Source organism: Ptiloglossa arizonensis, chromosome 1, assembly GCF_051014685.1.
Source record: "Ptiloglossa arizonensis isolate GNS036 chromosome 1, iyPtiAriz1_principal, whole genome shotgun sequence".
NCBI classification, from domain to species: domain Eukaryota; kingdom Metazoa; phylum Arthropoda; class Insecta; order Hymenoptera; family Colletidae; genus Ptiloglossa; species Ptiloglossa arizonensis.
Window position 1 is genome coordinate 21,578,355 of NC_135048.1, and position 21,700 is coordinate 21,600,054.

Here is a 21,700-nt window from a genome sequence, read left to right on the forward strand (position 1 = left end):
AAAAACATTATATACATATATAATGACAGTAAATATACAGATATAGAATATTTTGGTATTTTTATTATTAAGAACTGTGAAATTAATATGTACTTCTCGTAGTAATTTATTGTAGATTCACAGAGTCAATAACATTTCCAAGGAACGTTATATCAATCCCACAAATTTATTCGTAACATAAAATACTTAACTCGAAGGAAGAAACTAATTCGTATTATTACAGATTACTGTAAAATTTATAGCCCCTTGGTAATGTAAACCGGTTTTGAGGTACGCCGAGTTGCTCGTATCATTACGCAGAGTAAGGAAATTCGTCAAATCTTTTCCAGTTACTTTTAGGAAGGGGGAGGGGAACGTTTTAATCAATTACTCGAAGAGTAACTCGGTAATAACTTTTCCGATTTTCCTCACATTTTCGCGGACCGACCATCGAGCACATTTCGGTGAAACTCGTTCCGCCAGTTGCGGAACAAAAGGTAAGGCGAATGCGGAAGCGGTTCGTTGAAGAATTGCGGTGAACAGAGGGGTTGAAAGACCTATCGCTCCTCTTTCGACTTCCTGGTTCACCTGAGGTACACCCCCCGTGGCTCTGTCAGAACCCACAATTCGACCCCTTGGCCACAAAACTACGCAAACTATCCGTCGATCCTCCGCTGTAAACAACATTCAGCCCCCGTGCAGTCAGGTAAACGGACTCGACGACTACCGTGCACCCAAATTTCGCAACCGAATCTAATTTAAAGGTGACACACTGTTCACGGAAGCTTCGTCGCGTGTACGCTTTAAAACGCTTGTTGCGTTTCCGCCTATGGAACGAGGCGCGCGTTCCCAAGTAGCAGAGCTATTGCCAAAATGGCGCGTTGCAAGTAACCGAACTATTGTCAAAATTGCGCGTTACAAGTAGCCGAGCTATTTCCAAAATGACGCGTTACAAGTAACCGAGCTATTGCCAAAATGACGCGTTACAAGTAGTCGAGCTATTTCCAAAATGGTACGTTACAAGTAACCGAGCTATTGCCAAAATGACGCGTTACAAGTAACCGAACTATTTCCAAAATGGCGCGTTACAAGTAACCGAGCTATTTCCAAAATGATGCGTTACAAGTAACCGAGCTATTGCCAAAATGACGCGTTACATGTAACCGAGCCATTGCTACATTCGAAGCGCCAGAAGAACCTGGACATTTTTGAAACATCATTTCAAGGAACGCGTTATCTTATTTCATGTACTCTTTCGTTTCTTCTTTGAATATCGTTTACTTTGAACGACACAAGAGGGGGAGAAATTGCACGATTTTACTTTTTAATACGAATCCTACGGTGTATTTAAAGCACATACTTGCTTCCACCGTCATAGATGCCGCGGAGTGATCCAGGCCAGTGTGCCACCACGATTCGTGGGGTGCGAGATACAAACGGAAAGAGAAGAAAGACTCCCGAGACCGAGTACAGTGCGGGACAAAATGATAGTACAACTCGAAACATTTATTCGTTTAAACGATATCAACGAATAAACGAGTTTGGTCATCCAGAAGTATACATTTTAATTCTTGGATTTGGATTCATTTTTGATATTTTTTTTTTGTAACGCGATTCATTACCGGATTAAATGTCATGGAACGCGTTAATATGTGTTTTGAACAATCGCAAGTATCTTGGACCGAAAGAAACGTAATCGTCTTTTTGAGAATGATCGACATTGAAGAATAGAAGACTTTCGTTTTGAATGTTTATTCATATCTTAAAGAGTATTCGTATTGATATAATAAATAAATAAAATTGGTTGTCGGGGTTGAACAAACTATTTTGATTATGTTTAATGTTTAAGAATAATACAAAATTGGTAAAGATGCAATGTGTCGTTTATAAACGAATTTGGATTAATGAGAGATTTAAAGTCTTCTATACGATATCGAATAAAAGTATTTTAAACAAACTGTGTCGCATCCACCATAAAAAGACAGATGAATAGTTCATTCATTATTTGAAGAGCAATAATGGCGTTGGTCCAAGGCGTACGGTGCATAATGGATGGACAGATTTGTATAGATATCTTACAAAATGTATCGTTGCTCTATATAACTGATCATTTATACGAGAATTGAATATTTCGAACGATATCAAATCCTATAAAAACATCACGGAAGATAACCACGAAGATTCGTTGAAGTTACAAATAGGCAAAAATATTGACTATACTGGTCGTGAATGGATATACAATAGGTTAATTGTTACCGATACAGAGTTACACGGATAATTGAAAAACTAACCAAATATTTCACCGCATAATATTCTATAACAATGTGTCTCAATTTTACGAATTAAAAATAATTTCAGTTAAATCGAAAGTAGTAACTCGTTCCTGTTTGTATTCCCGCCACTGCGAATGGTTTGAATGAATGACTTCTAGAGTGTTCATTCTAAAAGGAATACACGATATATATATATATATATATATATATATATATATATATATATATATATACGTATATCGGATACATGCCACGTGTTTCCTTCTATCGATTCTACGAAACTTTAAAAAATACAAGACGCGCTATCGTTTTGCCCCGCACTGTAGATTCTTTGATCCCACAGCTACCAGTTCGCGGCAACCATGCCAGCGTTCGTCACAGTTCTTAGACCGGCCTAACCGGCCCAACTCAACGATTCGCCTAGACAGAGAAGCGAATCCTCTTCACTTTTACCGCGAAACACACTGAAAAGCGCGAGCTGCTTGAACCGTTTTTCGCGTGTAACCATGAGATATCAAAACGTGTGCGTGTCTCATAATGTAGCAACGACAGGTGCACGATTACTCGTGGATGTTAGGAGACACACGCTACGTACACCATTGAATTACATTACTGAAAGGAGAGATTGCGAATTTGCATCGTAATTCCCTGAATTTGCAAACAGACTACATCACCGTTGTTTCCCAATTAAGAGTAATAGCTGTACATTTTTCATTTACTTTGCTGGACTTGGAGGAATTGGGTTCTCAATGTCCATTGATACAGGGATATTTTTTAAAAATAAGTATCCAAAGTACAGACATACCAATCGTTGTAACGATAACAAAATATTATAGAAACCTGTGACGTTAAATTTGACCAGTACTTTAATACTTGACGGTCAATCCGGATGTTAGAATCTTTAGACTGATGTACAACTTTCGAGGTCTGTAACTTAGAGGGGAAACGAATATATTTCTGAAGTAGGATCGTTTATTTTAAAAACACCCTGTATATTTCCGTTACAAAATAATAGAACCGTGTTAGGTAAACCAACAGTACTTGCACGTTGAAAATAATTTTTAAACAAATATATTGAACATTTATTATTTGGAAAGTCATTTGTTTGTTGTACAGATAGAATTTGGTAACAGATTATTGGAAACGAATACTTGCAACAGGTGCGAATACCTGTCGTACGTTGCGTCAATAGGTTGACTTGAACGTCCGATACCGTACTTATCATCATCCTAATTCTACACCTTGGTTCGTTGTTTTGCTTTCTCTTTCGGGAGTGGCATGCTCTAGTTCGCCTGGCCACGAAACCGTCCATCCGTCAGTACGGTACGTCCTCCGCCACTTATTCTACGGCTTCAATTTTACGCGATTCACGCGCAAAGTATACCGATCGAAATCGACGAAACATCCAGCGAATCGTTAAACGAAACAAAGCGATGAGCCCCCCAAAAAAAAAGAACGATAAATATATATTTCTTATTGTTGCAACAGTGATACAAAGTTATATAAATTACGAAAAATATACACGGTTGAATAGACTTTGTATAGTAACAAGAGTATAATAACAATCCATAAAATATTGTACCGTTTATATAAATCCAAAAATAACATTTCGCTTAATATTGCTTAATACGCTAGGAAAGAGTCAGTTTTTACCTATGCGTTGTATGCCATGAACCGTTTGTGCCACACAGCTATTTGTACATAAATAATGATATAAACTTACACCAAGCATTCTTATCGTAAATACTTCCGATAGTATCGCGGTGGTTCATTTTGTGCAAACAAGTTTGTAACATGGATCTTAATAAAAAAGGTGGGAAGAGAATTCACTACTTTCACATCCAGGTACATCACATGGTCCTCAATTGAACGAGTATCTAACCCGCAACTATAATACATTTGAACATTCTTAAAGGATTCGTCGTATTCGAGTTGCTCAGTCTTAATCCACAAAATTATGAAATTATTTCATCGATAGAAATTAGACGGCTTAACACATTCGCTTTGGGAAACAAGATATATCGTCGTTACTTATTTACAATTGACTTTATGTAACGAAATATCTCGTACTTCTATAAACGAATATATCCTTATTCTATTTTGGAGAGATTCTCAAGTAGTTAGAATTATTTCAATAATTCACGATACCAATATGACGCGAACGCCTATTGCAAAATTAAATAGAAATACTCGGAAAACGTGTATAGGACCTATTTGGTAATTGATCACAATCAATATATGAAAAAAGTTGACTGCATGAATCAATATATATATTATTATTCACCTTTGAAAAAACACAACAAAATGGTCCCAAAAAACCGCATTATATTTAATCAACATAGCTTTTCAAAGCTACTTTACTATATCTTGCTTTAACTCGTCACAAATCTTTATCGTATAAGCATTTTTTACTACCAATTGCACCAATTGAAATATTGAAAAACAGGATATCTAATAATATGAAGTTACATACACTACAAAAACTAAATACAAAAAAGAAATTTCTAATGAAGAAATGTAACGTTTGCAATATTCGAGGAAAGATAAAGCAAAACTAGTATATATATAAACAGATATCCTACCAAATACACAGTTGCATCTCAGCAAATGTTTTACGGAATATTTTTGCCCCCCCCCCCCCCAAACTATTAAATTATAAACTAAAAATTTGCAACGTTTCGCAAAACTTTGAAAAATTCCCAAATTTGAATACTTCTTGAGTAAAATTCACCCGAAGCGAATGTGTCCGGAGTAAAGTAATTCAAGAATAATATTTTTTAATTTCAGCGAGTAAAGGTGTCTCTGTTGCTTCGTTTATGTCGACAAATCTTTTGTTTGCCCTACTGAAGTAATAAACGTTGCCGTTATAGATGTCGAACCACAATGCGTGAATGTGTAGATCATGCCTTTCTAGTCGTTTCTTCAAAAACCCGTACGAGGCTACGTTTTGCAGTTGCTGCAACGTATTTACCTGCAATTGAAACATGTTTCCGCATTTAACATTAATTCGTTTCATTTGTTGCGAAAATTATTGCAATTAAATACGGCGTAGACGCAAAAAAAAAAAAAATAAACCATCTGCAAATATTGTATCTTTAAAGAAGCATAAGCTCGCAAGTGCAACACTACTAACTTGCGACAATTTGTCCTCTATAGTAAATTTATCTTCAGGGTCGATGTAAGCTACGAACTTCCGCATCGGTGTCTCGGCTTGAAAGACTATTGGCTCGTGGAAGCCAGTAACTTCGAGCTGTTGAAACTTCGCTAAACTGCTGCTGGCGTGCGCGCACAGCCATGCTCTTAATGGAGATATCCTCCTATTCACCTGGAAGCCAAAGAAGTATTTTGAGACTTTAACAACACTGGTTCTTGCAGTTGGTACTGTGTCAAGACTTTCGAGTGTAAATTGTGTCCTTGTGGAAAAGTGTTCTTTCACCAGCATTACAGTTAGTTTCAGGTGTCGATTATGTGTGATGTAATCTATTTGAGAATATTCACGTTTGTATGATCATTGATCGCCAACTACAATTCCTTATTAGTTGACTTAGGAACCAATTAGGATGAGGAGATTCTGTAGATTCGATATACAGGGTCAGTTACCAGAAACAAAACACATAAATATATATCTGAATAACTAGGGAAGAATTAACTTTAACTTGCATGCTTTACACGTTTTATTGTTTATTTCTGAGTTTCGAAAATTTCTAAATTCGTGTTAGGTATAAAAGTAGTCACATTAAAGAAAATGTAGTCATGACTTTGGTAACTCTAAGAAGAATAAGCTAAAGAGAAACAACTTATTGGTTGTTCTCTAGAGAATTACATTTACGAATGATCGATGAGATTTATCGGAGACACGTGATCCAGAAATGCTTGGATTACGACGAAATCGTTAGGTAATTCTTCTACGATTAAATAAATTTTTTACGACGATCCTAAGGTGCATAACAGGAGAGCGGTGAGGTAACCAAACAGTACAGAAGGGATAGCTTCTAAGTTACCTTGAACAGTCAAATGATTCCGACTATAGTTGCAATGCTGGCGAAACATCGTAACAACTGCTGAAGTAAAATATTATTATAAACTTGACAGGTAAGTCGAAAAAACGGTAAAAATAATCGAACCTTGGATGCAAATTCCTCGTCCCGTAGAGCGTACAACAAATTCATGGCCTTGCAATCACTGTGTCCGCAAACTATAACATGCCTTATGTCGTTCACCACACAACCAAGCTCTAAAGCCGCCGGCTCGCACATCATCAATTCGTCCACAAAGTGCTGTGAGTGAGGTACGATGTTACCGGCGTTCCTGACTGAAAAACAAAAAAAATAAAATCTACGCCATCGTCGGAAAATTATAACGATTAGAGAAGCTGCGATTGCGTACATGAAAAATTAACTCTACAGGGTGTCTCGTGTAAATCGTTGCGAGCTGTTTTTTCGTAAACCAATGCATCAACGATAAAATAAACTTCTTTTTTTAATGCTACAAGCTCACTAAAGCCCATTTATGACAAATTATCGGTGTCCCTTCGTGTTTTTAAATGGAATAACATAACAATTGGGTTTGTAATAACTCGTTAAAAAGATATATATTTGCATTGATCACAGTTAAGGAATCGTATTTTTGCAATGATGCGAAACAGATTGAAATGTTTCGAATAAATTTTACTAATTATTAAACGAGCTCGAGAAAAGTGTAACAATTTGTATGATATTCCATTTTTTTCTTTTTATGTGGAGAGGAAGCCAGGCCCCTCTTGAGTATAACCAATATGGCGACAGTGATACCACGCGTATCACGTAATGGACCCTAATGAGTGCTATTTAAAATAAAATGAAGTTTAATTCTACGCATGACTTTATCATTCTGCCCTTCTTTTTATTTCTTTACTAGCGCAAGCAGAAATAAAAATTCATTGAGATACAATGATCAAGGAACAATTGTACGCACACATACTAATCACCTTTTCAATGTCGATATTTTAGAAAATTAAATTGCACATGAAAAACGAAAAATTTTGCATACATAACTTTTTTTTTGTTTCGTAAGAAAATATACTATTTATTTTCATCTGCATCGCAAATTACATCTCGCGTAATATAGGAACATAATTTTTCAGTTATCCCTAATAGTTTTCGAAAAATCATCTAGTAACGCTTAATGTGAGACATCTTGTGTATCGTATTAATAATATGATATTGTACGATATAATTATTCTAAAATCAAGTTATTCGGTTAGCAAAATTTGCCTCGACCGAAGTTATTTATTTAAAAATGGCTATTATTAAAAAACATCGATGTTAAATGTGATAATGAAAAAATGCCAAGAAAGTTAGAGTTCATATTCGTGTAAATGATGCCATAGTGAAATCTCGTACCGACAAACATATCCCCAACGTTCGTTTCCGTAAATCTAGTTGGGATCATCCGGGAGTCCATGCAGGTAAAGAATACTGCCTTTGGCTGTGATAAGAGTAAAATTCATATTGCGCGATTAATATTATCGTTATGACATTTTTAAAATTGCACTTTAGTATTTTACTTTTCAGATACATATTTCATTTCAAGCGTAGACTCACTACGAACTATTATCACTCGATGCATACGCATACATAAAAAAAGAATAAAAAAATAATCGATTATTCCGCACCACAATTATGCTTTATAAAGTAACGGAAGTACTTAATAAAAATATCAATTATATCTCGTTTTAAATACAACAAAATAATTCGTATTTTACTCCAAAATATTTAAACATATTATTAACATAAATTATAATAAAAATAACGTATACTCCATTTTAAATATTTAAATATTATCAATGCTTCGGTTATTCTATTGTTTTATATTAAACTTGAATAATTAGTCAATGAATAAAACATCGTTGGTGTCTCGCACTTTTTTAAGTTTTTAAATACACGTGCCTTTTTTTCTCTTATCAGCGACTCTTTAGTTCAAGGACGTAATTAAGGTCACAGCCAAAAGAAACGTCTTTTTTTAAAAATGCTGTGATAATTGATAAAAAGGATATCTATTTTCATGACATTATTTTCACTTTTGCATTGTATTTTGAATATTAATTAAAATTTTTCTTAGTAAAAATAATGACGAACACCGCACAGAATAATGTTAGAAAAAAATAAACACGGTTATGAACTAAAAAAGAATCGAGGAAAACGATTTTAACATACCTCAGGATGATCTCGAACTTTTTGAAATTGTTTCACCATTCCTTCCCTATGACATTTTCTGTATTGCATGATTCCTTTAATTATTCTGTCCATAATAACGTTTGGAAACACTCCAACCACTCTTTGTCAACATGAAATGATGAGAATACACAAATCCGCCATTACTGAGTACATGGCGGAAAATTTAAATTCACTTGGATTACTAATAAAAGTTTATTAAAATTTAAATAAATCTTGCACAAGTTACTTCCTACTTGAATTGATTTTATTTGACACAAATCTATGTTTATGTTTTTTTTTTTATTTGTACATTTAAAAAATACAGTTTAATGATACATACTTAAGCATAGTTTTTATTATTCCACATTTGATTCCGATTATTAATAAATACAGCTGTAAATAAAATCATAGAAGTTTAATGTTTTTTTCTTTTCTGTCAAAAGATATTGCGGAATCAAAATTTCATACAAAGTATAATGCACGAATCATACTATTATTTATATAAATTCAGAAATACAATCATTGTCTATTACATAAATTCTTGCTCTAATGAAGTATGATCGTCATGACTTATTATATTAAGTGAATATAACGTAGGAAAATATATATCTTTGAGACAGGCCAGAATAATTGCTGTACAAAAATGAAACATATAATAACATGGAACCAGGAAAATTCCTTACCCAAGAAATCATGCACATAATCTAAGAGCCAAGAAAGAGAGAGCATTTTCCACAAGTGAATAATATGAAATGTTTACTTGACATAATATCAATAACGTAAAATATTGGATTAACGGGTGTCTATATTTTACAATTGTCATTAACATACATACTTATTGATATCTTTGTGTACATATACGTTTAGGTTTTATATCAACAAAACTATGAACGCATTCAAAATTGTTTGTTTAGAAAATAATACAATTCTCTGTGAAAACTTTACTCTTATACTGTTAATTACCATATCAAAGGTTGTATGTTGAAATTATTAATTCGTTGATATATTTATCAATACAGTTTGGTCAATAAGAATATTCTTGTGCAACTGTACTCTCATTCTGATGACTCCATTTTAAAGTAATTCTTAAATTCAACAATGATTAACAGCTTGGACCCGGGTGACAACGCGCCTGGGTCGAATTGATTTCTATCTACTTAAGGCTGAACTTTGACTAGCACGCTCCAACTTTTCAAAATGTTTTCGCGCATTACGAATATTGATTAACGTTGCAGCCGATGCTGAAACAATACGAATAAATATTGTAGTACTTATTAAAAAAAAAACTTTTTAAGTACAATTACTTACGGATAGCGGGATCTGACATAATAACCATTACATAAGTATTTGATGTAAATACATCGATAAAAGCCGCAAAATTCGTATTTCTAACTTCCATGCTTTGAAATTGTGCCGCTAGTTTACTAAAAGTATGATTTTATATATATATATATATATATATATATATATATATATATTCCCAAATCAATATCCTTATAATTTTGCTTTAACTATACTTACCTACAACTCAGCTTAAATTGTTTTATTATATTGGAAACTTTTTCAAATCGATGTACATCTCTATGATGTTGCCTTTGACAATAACTAATTACTAGAAATGTTGCTCTTTCAAACAAAAGTACTTCATCAGCATCAATAATGTTTGTGAATTGTTTCAAACTTTGTTCAAGCTCTTTCACATTGGGAATCAACATGTATACAATTGAAGACCATGCTCTAAATATAATACACATGAAATCCTAAAATATTATAAATTAAAATCACCATGTAATCGTGAATATATACCTATATAATGTTTCATCCCATATACTAGTTCTAAAACAAGTACATTCAAGAGGCAAGCTAAGTCTTTTTAAGTCCTCTTCTCTCTCCCTAAATATCAAATCTCGTTGATCTTCTTGCACCAAATCCATTTTATGTACTAAACAGAATATTTTTGCTTCAGGACTATTTTGCAATATTGCTTCTAAACAACTTTGATAATAATGCATATCTTTATCTAATTCTCTTGATTCTACATCAAAAACATAGATCAAAACTTCTACATTCCTGAATATATTATCACGCTGCGATGCAAAATAATTTTCCATAAATGCTTCTTGACCACCACAGTCCCAGAGGTTTAGCACCAAGTTACCAAGAAATCGAACATGACTATGTTCTACATCAACTGCAATAAGTACAAGCAAATGAGCATTTATTTATTGCAACAATTAAAACAATAAAATGCTATTATTACTCACTTGTTGCTCCAAGGCGACGAGTATCACGAGCAATATAATTAGCAAAAATAATGCTACGCATACTCGTTTTCCCTGAACCGCTTTTACCCATTAACAGAACCTGAAAAATATAATAAAATATTTATTATATAAAGACATAATATATTTTTTTATAAGAAAATAAACTACATAATTTAATGTTATTAAATATAAAGGAATAAAGCAAACCATAATTTCATGTAACTAAAAGCTCTATGTACCTTTTTCTTCATCTTGAACTGGTTGTACTAAACCTAAAATTTATTTAAATGATCGATTCCTCGTAACAAATTGTTGATTGGTCCTGTCTTGCCTGTAACAAATCATTGTATAATATACTATAGTTGTACGCTTAAAAATCCATTACTTTGTTCGATAACAGTATATCGTCCACATACGTCAAATGCGTGGTCAAATGTCAAATTTCATATCGAGGTTATTCTAAACTGTTCAATGAATCACAACTATAGATACGACTTTATGATATACAATTGAAACACAACAGTCTTTTCATTCAATAATAACTAGTACTAAATACGGTTAGAAAATTATTAATTGTAAAAAAAACATATGTCGTTTCAAACTTAGATGACAATTCTTTTGGTGATAAACAGTCTTACGATATAGAAATTACGATTACTCTACTTTTTACTATATAATTATGAACTGCTAGTAGCTAACTTCACACACATTGTCACTACTCCAGCGCCATTGAAAGATAAGATAAAAGAAAATGTTGATTACGTGAATTTTACTAAATGGCAGTTAAATTTAAAATAAACACATTTTCGTTATTATGTTGGTGTGTTTAAAATATCGTTTTTCTAAAGTATGAATACCTATACGGTGTAATAGTACAAGGTTACGATATTTAATCGTCAACTGTTATACACCGCATTAAAGAGGTATGAATTTCTTATTTGACAATGCAACATTATCCACCAAAATAATAATTCTATTATAGTAGAAAAATTTATTGAAAACGAATATGAAATTTTACAACAAATAATATCTGGATTATTTTGCACAATATAATCTTGAAACAAAATATCTATATAAATAGCAGAATTTCTAGTTTCCTAAACTTCTTATGATCATTTAGTTGGAGCAACGAAGATCCTGCATCATTAATAGAATGATCTTATAAAATGTTTTATGAGCACTATGTATGTTATTTCAAATTTCACTATATCAATACATAAATCAGGAAGAAGAGGACATTCAATCTTTAATGATTGGGTTTATTAATCGAACAAAAGTTGATTTATATTTGAACTCTTTTAACAAATAAAAGTATGAATGTAGTTCCAAAGAAGCTAATTTATGATTGTGTTACTTGTTTTATATAGAATTTAAATAATGAATTATAAATTAAACATTTGTAAAGAGTTTTTGTTAGTTGAAATAGAGAACACAACACCACGTTAATTAAATATTTCAGTTGATGGCAAGCCTTTGAAATTTAATTGAAAAATTAATACATTCATAGACAACAAATGATAATGTGTATATCAACTATATTTGATGTTATTAGTTGTTCAATATTTATATAATACTTGCATATGTATAGAAATATGTGATTAATAAAACTATTAAATCCCTCAAAAAATTTTGTTCTATCATTGAGTGACTTTTAAATAACATACTTAAAAGTAACTCAACATAGTATTTATAATAAACATACAGATGTTTTCCTATATACTTTTCCTGTAAAATATATTTTGAAATAGTTCCTTTATTATAAATTTCAATTTTACATATTAATAATCAATTATTTTGAAAAAATTAATACACAATTGAAATATTATAAAATTAAGACTAACGTAAAAAGATGTATTTGGTCAAAGAAATACACATAACAGCAAAAATATATAAATTGACGTTTAGAATATAGTTACACAAAATTATTTATATAAAAATAAAACAAATTTTTTTAACCGTGTTTACAAATATAGATTATTGTTAAAGATCATTGGTTTTTTCTTTAAATGTATAATATTACGATTATGAATATTTAGTCACCAAAGATTTAATTTTAAATAGTAACATTTAAATGTTTATTACAATTGTAATATGAATTGACATTTAGGAAAAAGAAATAAAAAAGACGAATTTTAATATTTATAAATATATGCACGTGAAATTCAATTTTAAAAATATACTAAATTCACTATATAAACATAAATAAAAATTTTAGTAAATACCTATATGAAAATATTTTATGGTTAAATATATAAAATTTTGATCCAAACACATTTAAAATTTGAACAAAAAGTTTATCAAATACTTTAAATACATATACCTCTGATTTATTCTTAAAAGACGATATAATTTAATTAGCATTTTAATTTTTATCGGTAAAGCCATCATGAAATTCCTACAATCTTCGTTTTTAATGTGTTGGCTAACCTGTAATTGATTCGGTGCAGTATTACCACCGCTTCAACCTATATTATTCTAAACTTTTTTTAAATCATGTACATATACATATGCACGTTCATCCTTGTCCAACTGACAATAATTCGTGTGGGTGAAAATAAATACATGTGTACGCACTAATGATCGGGCCTTGTAAGTATACGAAGCGAAAGATAAAGTACAAAAGAGGAAAAGAAAGAGAGCGAACCAAGTGAAAAAGTAGAAAAGAGAGAAGGAAAAGGTAAGAGAGGGGGGGGGAGTGAACGGTGTCCAGTGGAAGCACTGTGCAGTGACAGAGGACCGCGGTGGCGGCGGTGGTGATTCAGACTCCTTATCAATCTCAAAAAATCGTGGAGAAGAACAGGGAGTGATTTGTCGACATCGGGCGTCGATTATATGTTCGAAATGAGGTACCATTGATAAAACTTAGAGCGCCGCGTGGTTCCGCCTCCGCCGTGCCCGAACGCGGCACATCACGGACGTGTGGATAAAGCGGCGCCATATATATACGATATATAATCGTATTTTTTCTTTCGGGAGTGCGAGAAGACAGAAAAAGGAAGGAGTGAAACGCCGCGAGAACGAAAGAGAAATTCCGACACTAAGGGAGGTCGACACATAGTCAAGAGTGAGAAAGAGAGGTAGGGATTCGCGGATGCGGCGCGGTGTCTCTGCACCCGTGCGTGAATCACGCTTTGGAGGCGCTCGTTTGTCCCCCGTTTTCGAGTACACCCTATACTCACGACATTGACCCAATCGAGGACGCTGCGAATATTCGCAATTAAACAAGACCTTAAGCGAATAATACCTATTAGCTTTTTGAAACTGTCACCCACGAGGAGGGGCATTTTTGCTCCATTTCACTTTCATGTCCTCTACCGGGCGTCGAAAGTCTTTCTATCCGTGCTCGTGATACAGAGCCGGTATTAGAAACATCGGTCAGACAACGTCCACTAGACTGAAAAAAAGTCATCTCTTTTCTTGATAACAGAAGTGAATGGATCTTAGGATCTCATGTTTTCAAGAGAGAACTTGGTGGTCATGTCAACATAAAAGATTCTGTATATACTGTGATTTAAAAAACCTTTAGTCTTTTGGAATTTGTGTAACGTCACAACTAAGGCAACTGTGGCAGGAGGCAATAGAATAAAACAAATTTTTGAATAAAAGTATAGAAACGCAGCAACGTAAGATAGACTGGCAACAAAGAGACAAAAGCAGAGACAACATGTCAGATGAAGAAGATAAGCCCCCTGCACCTCCTGTGCGACTTACTTCAAATAGGTAATTTAAATATATATAATTTTATTCTTTATATATTATAATTTTTAATTAATAAAATCATTTAAATGAAAAATAGTTTACTATTTAATATATGAAATGTATACAATATTTAATTTGCTTCTATAATATAGAAATTCTCAGTTGTAAAGATAATGTTACAGTAATTTTGTGTTCTGTTTCATAGAATATTGATTATTCATATGAATTTATTGCACTTTGCATTCTTATTATTTTCTTTGCAATATGCAAAGATATGTGCCCCCTCCCCCCTCTAAAATAGAGGAACAGACACTAATTTAGTAGTTGCTAAAAATAAAATCCTACAGTTCAGATGCGATGACATTCTGTTGTGGGAGACCATCCTTTTAAGTCTCTGTATACAACCAAACTAATACCTTACAAGCAAAATATATGCTATAACATTTATATGTTGGTAATTTATAAACAATATATACTAAATAGTAATATGATAAAAACTATGTATTAGCAATATTAATACTTTATATACATTCAATGAAAATTAAGATTTATTTACAAGTATAAAATTATAAAGAATAATTGTACTTTTTATCTAAAATAGAGTGCAATTATCTTAATTTGAGAAATGAATAGAGGAAAAGTGATTAATATAGTAATTAGTTTACAATTTTTATAAAAAAAAATGTAATGTTTCAGAGGCGAATCAGCACCTAATTTGCCAGTGGACATGCGTCCATTGCCCAAAGAACCTGATTCTGATGAACGTAAGAAAAAAACATTAAAAAGCAAAATGAAGGTAAAAGAGAACAAAGATAAACCCAACATCAGTTACCCCACCAATTTTGAACATACAGTACATGTTGGATTTGATGCAGTAACTGGTGAATTTACGGTAAGTTCTTCGCTATTTGCAATTTGTTACTATTGTTCAAAATGCACTCGCTTCCTGCTTTGCTATTATACAATGGTACGGAGTATCCAAATGAGCATTGTGTAAAAATGAACACTTCTTTGTATCAATACATTACTGGTTATATAAATTTTTCTAATTTTCATAGAAGACAGTTGTTGACAGATATAATTTATCTTTGATTCAAATTTTAGTAGTCTTTATTCATTACAATAATAGTGTTAAATTAATATTTGTCAATGTATAACAATGGACATTTATTTTACAATTTATTAATCAATAAAAAAAGAAAAGGCAAAAATGGAACATATTGTAGTATTAGAAATTTATACGAAATATTTATTTATATTACATTTTGTATCATATTTTAATGAATTAATATTTTGTATATGTATGTATGCGTGTATGAAAATGTACATTTTTATATAAAAAATTTGTAATAATTTACTTGAAAAATGTATAAAATTATACAAACAACCTGTAATGTATTTATAAATTCTAGTGCAAATAACTTCCTTTTTTTAAAAGTTACAAGATTTAGATGGATTTTCCGTACCTGAAAGAAATTAAATTTTCATCACCTGTTCACATGTGTATGGACATTGTGGAAAAGTAATTTGGTAATTTGTCTGATGCTTCTTATACCTATTATTTTTTCACATGAAAAACTAACTAGACACGTATTTCTTTCAAGCTGCCTTTAAAAGTAAGTAACTTCAAATGACCACAGAAATAGTTTGCCTGCATTTTTTATTATATATACACATGATTTAACTGTATGTTTTTGTTGCAGTTAACGAAATTAAGTTATATTTTTTTTTTTTCCAAAATTTAGAATTTATCATAGACTACAGGCATAGCTGCTTCAGTAGACTGATATATGCTTTAGTCAACGTTGCATTTAATATTATTGCTTTCTTGCGAAATAAAATGTAACATTGGTTCAAGTGCTTAAAATCTTACTATTTCTTCGATATATCAATAGGATTCTCAAATATTTTATATTTGCACGATATTCTCTTAGTTTCAATAACTTTGAGAATTGTATCTCTATGAATAATATATCCTATATCACCTACTTCTCCCCTAAACATGTACATATAACATTAACAATGATCGTTTTGAAACATAACTTTTTATTCTAGGGAATGCCAGAGGCTTGGGCAAGGCTGCTTATGTCTAGTAATATCAGTAAACAGGAACAGAAGAAGAATCCACAAGCTGTATTAGATGTTTTGAACTGGTATGACAGTAGTAGTAAAGAAACAAAAGGTTCCAAATATATGACAACAACAAAAATGGTTGGAGTAGTTGGTAAGTTTGAAATTTTTCTGTAAAAGTAAATATATATTATTAATATTATAATTCATTGTATGTAAATTGAAAGTACGAAATTTATTTTTTAGCTCCCATTGAAAGAGCAAGTAGTCCCAGAAGCATGGGTATAAGTGTTGGAACAGGGGTAGGAAATATTCGTGGTCAAGCAATGTCCCAAGCTTCTGGAAGTTCTCATTCTCAACATTCACTCAGCAGGTGAGTCTTTTACACTTTTTAACCTGTTTTGATTGCATTTGCATTTAAATATCTGCTGAGAAACAATAAAATTACAGAGTAAGTAGCAGTAGTCCAAGTAGTACGCCAACAGATGCTTGTGCAACTAGTTCCGAACAAGAGGATGAACCTCCACCACCGCCAATTTCTGCTAGACCAGAACGTACAAAATCAATTGTAAGTAACATTCTTTATGTATAAAATATCAAAAATATTATTTCTTATATTTACATATATACATTAAAACCATGCAATTCTTTACAACAGTATACAAAGCCCATAGAAGAAGAACCACCTCCACCATTAACTACTACGTTAGGTTCACCTCAACGAAATGGTACACCACAACAACCACATCAATCGCAACTGGACAGAAACAAAAATCAAGCAACTCCTACATCAACAACGACCGATCAAACGAGACCAGCACAAAGCGATAAAGCTAGAAAGAAAAAAATGTCGGATGACGAAATATTAGAAAAGCTAAGAACAATTGTAAGCGTAGGAGACCCTAATAGAAAGTATACAAAAATGGAAAAAATAGGACAAGGGTAAGTTATAGTAAAAATTTTGTTTAATCAAATTTCCTTGAAATATATAAACATTTTCTGGGTTCTAGTGCTTCGGGAACAGTATATACCGCAATTGAGACATCAACAGGGATGGAAGTTGCAATAAAACAAATGAATCTTTCACAACAACCGAAGAAAGAATTAATAATAAACGAAATACTAGTTATGCGGGAGAACAAACATCCGAACGTTGTAAATTATTTGGATAGTTACCTTGTAGGAGAAGAATTGTGGGTAGTTATGGAATATTTACCTGGTGGCAGTTTGACAGATGTTGTGACTGAAACTTGTATGGATGAGGGTCAAATAGCGGCAGTATGTAGAGAAGTCCTACAAGCTTTGGAGTTCCTTCATTGTAATCAAGTTATACACAGAGATATTAAATCTGATAATATCCTGCTCGGATTAGACGGCGGGGTGAAGCTAACAGATTTTGGATTTTGTGCACAAATCTCACCAGAACAAAGTAAACGAACTACTATGGTTGGTACACCATATTGGATGGCACCAGAAGTAGTTACGAGAAAACAATATGGTCCAAAGGTAATTGCACTTGATAAACAAAAAACGAGGTAAATCTATTGTATTGTAATATTTATAAATAAATTTAAATTTGTAGGTTGACATCTGGTCGTTAGGTATAATGGCTATTGAAATGATAGAAGGAGAACCACCATACTTAAACGAAAATCCATTACGGGCGTTATATTTAATTGCAACAAATGGAAAACCTGAAATTAAAGAGAAAGATAAGTTATCGGCAATTTTTCAAGATTTCCTAGATCAATGTTTAGAAGTTGAGGTGGAGAAACGATCGGCTGCTTCAGAATTACTCAAGGTAATTCTAATAATATACACGTAATACGAAAGTACAAAATATGTTTTTCATATGTCAGGTCTGAGTTAGCGAATGAAATAAATTTTAATGAAACCTGTACTTTTATGGTGAATTGCAGCATCCTTTTCTGAAATTAGCAAGGCCACTTGCTTCCTTAACACCTTTAATAATGGCAGCAAAGGAAGCTGCTAAAGGTAATTAGCGGCAGAATTCTTGTCGGCGTTTCTGGCCATGGAACATGACCAGAAAAAATAAGTTTGCAAGTAAAAGAATGAATCACCCTCCCAAAACGGAACGGCACAATAATTTAATAATATATAATAAATAATGAATAAACATATATAAATATATAAACATATATATAAATATATAAATATGTATATATACACACATACATACACACACATTATATATATACATATATATACATATATACATATTTATATATATAGATCATAGATAGATAGAACTTATCCGATACCTTGAGGAGTATCGAGAAATGGTTTCAAAGTTTTTAAATTGCTCGATTCTCGCATGTTGCGAGGAAACAAAGTTAATCAGAAGAACTGTGAACGATCTGACGGCAGAAATCTTGCATTCCTCGACGAGGTTTTATTGGATGTAAAGAGCTCACCATGTCTTATTTAAATAGTCTTTAAAGAAAAGAGTAAATTGTACGAGTGGGTTGTTGCCTGAAGAGCTCTTGTACCAATATCGAACTATCATCGAGGATTTTCAAGCGACTGTCAGTTATTTTCTAAAGATATAAAACTAGTATTACTGACTCTAAAATTGAAAATCAGAGTTAGCTACAAACACACATTATTTATAGCGAAAACCTTATTAGATAATACCATAAACAAATGTGAACAAGTACATAGGACCTATTCTAATACATTATTATGGTTTAACAAGAAATCGTAGGAAAAGAAAATTGGTCTTCGTGTCAGACTTATATTTTTCGAATGAAGTTATGGAGAGCAGAGCAATATGGTTTCAGTCTTTGGTCTGTCAGTATGACATAGATATATAAGCGATAGCCTAACTTGTTTTAAACGTTCTCAAGAATCGCGTTCTTGTCATGGAATGTTAGGAAACTTCATTATGTTACATTAAATTAATGTTTTAACAGATATTTTTAGTATTTGGACATTGCAATCTTTGCATTATATTAACATGTATATAATACAGAAATTTGATTTCACACGTAGCAAAGTTTATGATAAATTTAATACACGCGAGTTTTATTTAATGCTATTCATTTGTAATTATAAGATAAAAGATAAGTACTTTTTCTCATTTGCAACACTGATGAGACACGTTGAGACATTGACTCTGTTACTAAAATATGATAGGTATAAAAACATCTTTTTATGGACGAATGTCCAGTTACGTGTGTTCTTCGATACAGGTCAAATGATAAAATGTCTTTGACGTGTCTTACAGGAAGTGAACGGATAAGCGACGAAATTTTAAAACAAGGTTCAGATATAGGAGCATTTTGTGACACTATAAAGTGCCTGTCTTGTCATGTTTAGAGACGTGAAAAAACTCGCGCTAGATTCCTTATAATCTTGAACCTTCAACGGAATAATTTAATATTTTGTTTAAAACTAGCAGAAACAGACATACAAATACATACAAATTAACAGAAAAATATACATAAATTTACGTTAACGATTATATAAGACAAGATTTCTATATGGTTGTACTACATTAAACCTAATAATTAATGTCTTTCCTAATTGTATTATACCTTAAACATATTATATTACTGAAACGGAAACCTTGGACGTTTTAGTTTAAGGAATGCAGACTTTCAAACTTGTCATTTCTATTCTTTTCATCTTCATTATATATAGAATTTTATTGTAAAGTACTGCTAAAGGACGCCATGTGAGAGTATACTAGATATTGAAAAAGTTAACGATATATTGCATATGAAATAAAAAAAAAAAAGGAAAGCATACATTATTTGGTAATAAAAAGTCATATATATAATAATGTATTCATTATTTACTGAGTTTATTGTTTTTTGTAATACTATTATTAAAAAGCCTGATTAGTTTCTTTTATAATAATTAATAATGTCTAATTATACTTGACAGACGAAGCGGCTCAGTTTGTATCACGCTTACGCCTGAATTTGGAATTGCATGCTGAAGGGTAAATGTATTTACCTGAAAAGAATCAGGGATTATAATGTACAATCGTATCAATACGTGTTTCGACATTGAGAATGAGCTCTTGCATTATTCCGTTTCAGCATGCGCTCTAAATGATTCAGGAATTGTAAGCAATGTTAGGAGATATAGAGAACAAAAATAACTGTGCACGTCTAGTATTAATAAAAATACGTTTGTGTAAAAAGAATGTGCGATCCAGGGTCAAAATTGACGTTAACTCGATCAGAAATACTGAACGAGGTCCTGCATTTTCACAAATATCTTTAGAAAAAAAAGTAACGTCCATTTTACGTCATTGTATTACTGCGGCGGTAATTAAGCATATTTCAGCTACAGCAATTATCTATAAGATTTACTTTTATCCGCAAATCGAGGCAAATTGGATGCAAAGTTTACTTGTCCATATTTTTAAATACCATGCTAAGTGTATGCAGATAATGATTAGGCATATAAATATTCTGAACGAGATTCGTTAATTTTTTGTCGAATAAACAGAAGTACAAAAGTTGTATCAGTATGCCTTACTGTAATAAACTAAGCGCTATTCGCAAAATTAATGTAATTGTTATTATTTTGATATTGAAAAACATCATGTTACATCACTTCAAAGACTTAAAAAATGTGGACAAGCAAATATGTTTTTGCATCTACGTTTCGATTACTGTTCCAAGTGCATTTATGTATTCCCATAAGAAACGTATTATTGTCGGTTTAAAACTATAAAATAGGTTCCTACATAAATCAGATTAAGCACGTATACCCGTTTTTACCATTTTTTTTACGATGTTTTTGAAAATGCTTTGAGATCTCAATATAAAAACATCAGGCCTAGTAATGAAGCCGTTATATTATTTACATATTTTATTAAAGTTTTCAGCTTCCAAGTTTTAATAAAAATTGCATTTTAACTATACCTTTTTGTATGAAATTGGCATCTATTGTTGCAGGAGAATATTTGGTAAAAATCTGGTTTCTCAGGAAAGCTAATATTTAACTTAACAGTATCGAATTTAAAAATGAAGGAAAGCAGGAAATGGATAATGAATTATTGTAAAAATAATGCCTAGAATTTGCATATATATTGTACTGTAACACCTTTTAGTTTGTTTTGAAACGTTACAATATAAGGAAACATTTTATAACAAAAAATTGTTCTTTCAATGTGATTCTTCCCTCCACTATAGTATTAAGTAGTAAAATACTATTTTATTATACGAGTAAACAAATATTTATG

The 21,700-nt window shown here is 31.9% G+C and overlaps 3 protein-coding genes and 1 long non-coding RNA gene across 12 annotated transcripts; 2 read left to right on the plus strand and 2 right to left on the minus strand.

Annotated features, from left to right (window-relative positions):
* Positions 1 to 4,903: 4,903 nt before the first annotated feature.
* On the minus strand, positions 4,904 to 8,597 carry Cahbeta (carbonic anhydrase beta). 4 transcript variants are annotated; one of them, XM_076311288.1, is made up of 5 exons: positions 8,447 to 8,597; positions 7,634 to 7,718; positions 6,377 to 6,564; positions 5,386 to 5,577; positions 4,904 to 5,223 (listed from the first exon to the last, which is right to left on the minus strand). In XM_076311288.1, the coding sequence occupies exons 1-5, from the start codon at positions 8,537 to 8,539 to the stop codon at positions 5,014 to 5,016; spliced, it is 768 nt and encodes a 255-aa protein (XP_076167403.1). In that variant the 5' UTR covers positions 8,540 to 8,597; the 3' UTR covers positions 4,904 to 5,013. The 4 variants fall into 4 exon arrangements, with proteins under 4 accessions (XP_076167403.1, XP_076167423.1, XP_076167413.1 ...); XM_076311308.1 differs by lacking the exon at positions 4,904 to 5,223 and adding an exon at positions 6,254 to 6,310 and having other exon boundaries at positions 5,452 to 5,577; XM_076311298.1 differs by lacking the exon at positions 4,904 to 5,223 and adding an exon at positions 6,254 to 6,313 and having other exon boundaries at positions 5,452 to 5,577.
* LOC143146737 (uncharacterized) lies at positions 5,478 to 7,255 on the plus strand. The gene is made up of 3 exons (XR_012992063.1): positions 5,478 to 5,843; positions 6,193 to 6,344; positions 6,404 to 7,255. It is a non-coding gene; the product is annotated as an uncharacterized LOC143146737 (long non-coding RNA).
* A 228-nt stretch (positions 8,598 to 8,825) lies between the features above and the next one.
* Raga-b (Ras-related GTP binding A/B) lies at positions 8,826 to 11,392 on the minus strand. 3 transcript variants are annotated; one of them, XM_076311274.1, is made up of 7 exons: positions 11,374 to 11,392; positions 10,950 to 11,041; positions 10,711 to 10,810; positions 10,253 to 10,637; positions 9,968 to 10,183; positions 9,755 to 9,870; positions 8,826 to 9,687 (listed from the first exon to the last, which is right to left on the minus strand). In XM_076311274.1, the coding sequence occupies exons 2-7, from the start codon at positions 10,959 to 10,961 to the stop codon at positions 9,596 to 9,598; spliced, it is 921 nt and encodes a 306-aa protein (XP_076167389.1). In that variant the 5' UTR covers positions 10,962 to 11,041; positions 11,374 to 11,392; the 3' UTR covers positions 8,826 to 9,595. The 3 variants fall into 3 exon arrangements, with proteins under 3 accessions (XP_076167389.1, XP_076167380.1, XP_076167371.1); XM_076311265.1 differs by lacking the exon at positions 11,374 to 11,392 and adding an exon at positions 11,096 to 11,357; XM_076311256.1 differs by lacking the exon at positions 11,374 to 11,392 and adding an exon at positions 11,127 to 11,357 and having other exon boundaries at positions 8,827 to 9,687.
* A 1,838-nt stretch (positions 11,393 to 13,230) lies between these two features.
* Pak (serine/threonine-protein kinase PAK 3-like protein) lies at positions 13,231 to 18,631 on the plus strand. 4 transcript variants are annotated; one of them, XM_076307779.1, is made up of 10 exons: positions 13,231 to 14,430; positions 15,106 to 15,301; positions 16,014 to 16,025; positions 16,465 to 16,633; positions 16,726 to 16,852; positions 16,942 to 17,047; positions 17,138 to 17,421; positions 17,490 to 17,985; positions 18,062 to 18,280; positions 18,399 to 18,631. In XM_076307779.1, exons 1-10 carry the CDS (start codon positions 14,375 to 14,377, stop codon positions 18,480 to 18,482), a joined length of 1,749 nt encoding a protein of 582 aa, XP_076163894.1. In that variant the 5' UTR covers positions 13,231 to 14,374; the 3' UTR covers positions 18,483 to 18,631. The 4 variants fall into 4 exon arrangements, with proteins under 4 accessions (XP_076163894.1, XP_076163882.1, XP_076163872.1 ...); XM_076307767.1 differs by having other exon boundaries at positions 13,232 to 14,430; positions 16,939 to 17,047; XM_076307757.1 differs by having other exon boundaries at positions 13,237 to 14,430; positions 16,930 to 17,047.
* The last annotated feature ends 3,069 nt before the right edge of the window (positions 18,632 to 21,700 follow it).

Coding starts and splice junctions, on each gene's coding strand:
- Cahbeta (XM_076311288.1), bottom strand. CDS start 8,539: ATGGACAGAATAATTAAAGGAATCATGCAATACAGAAAATGTCATAGG. Junction 7,719..8,446: donor AAGTTCGAGATCATCCTGAG/GTATGTTAAAAT, acceptor CTCTTATCACAG/CCAAAGGCAGTATTCTTTAC. Junction 6,565..7,633: donor CGTTGGGGATATGTTTGTCG/GTACGAGATTTC, acceptor TTTGTTTTTCAG/TCAGGAACGCCGGTAACATC.
- Raga-b (XM_076311274.1), bottom strand. Junction 10,184..10,252: donor TGGGATGAAACATTATATAG/GTATATATTCAC, acceptor TATTATATTTAG/AGCATGGTCTTCAATTGTAT. Junction 9,871..9,967: donor CAATTTAAGCTGAGTTGTAG/GTAAGTATAGTT, acceptor TCATACTTTTAG/TAAACTAGCGGCACAATTTC.
- Pak (XM_076307757.1), top strand. CDS start 14,375: ATGTCAGATGAAGAAGATAAGCCCCCTGCACCTCCTGTGCGACTTACT. Junction 17,048..17,137: donor CAGAACGTACAAAATCAATT/GTAAGTAACATT, acceptor TCTTTACAACAG/TATACAAAGCCCATAGAAGA. Junction 17,986..18,061: donor GAAAACAATATGGTCCAAAG/GTAATTGCACTT, acceptor TTAAATTTGTAG/GTTGACATCTGGTCGTTAGG.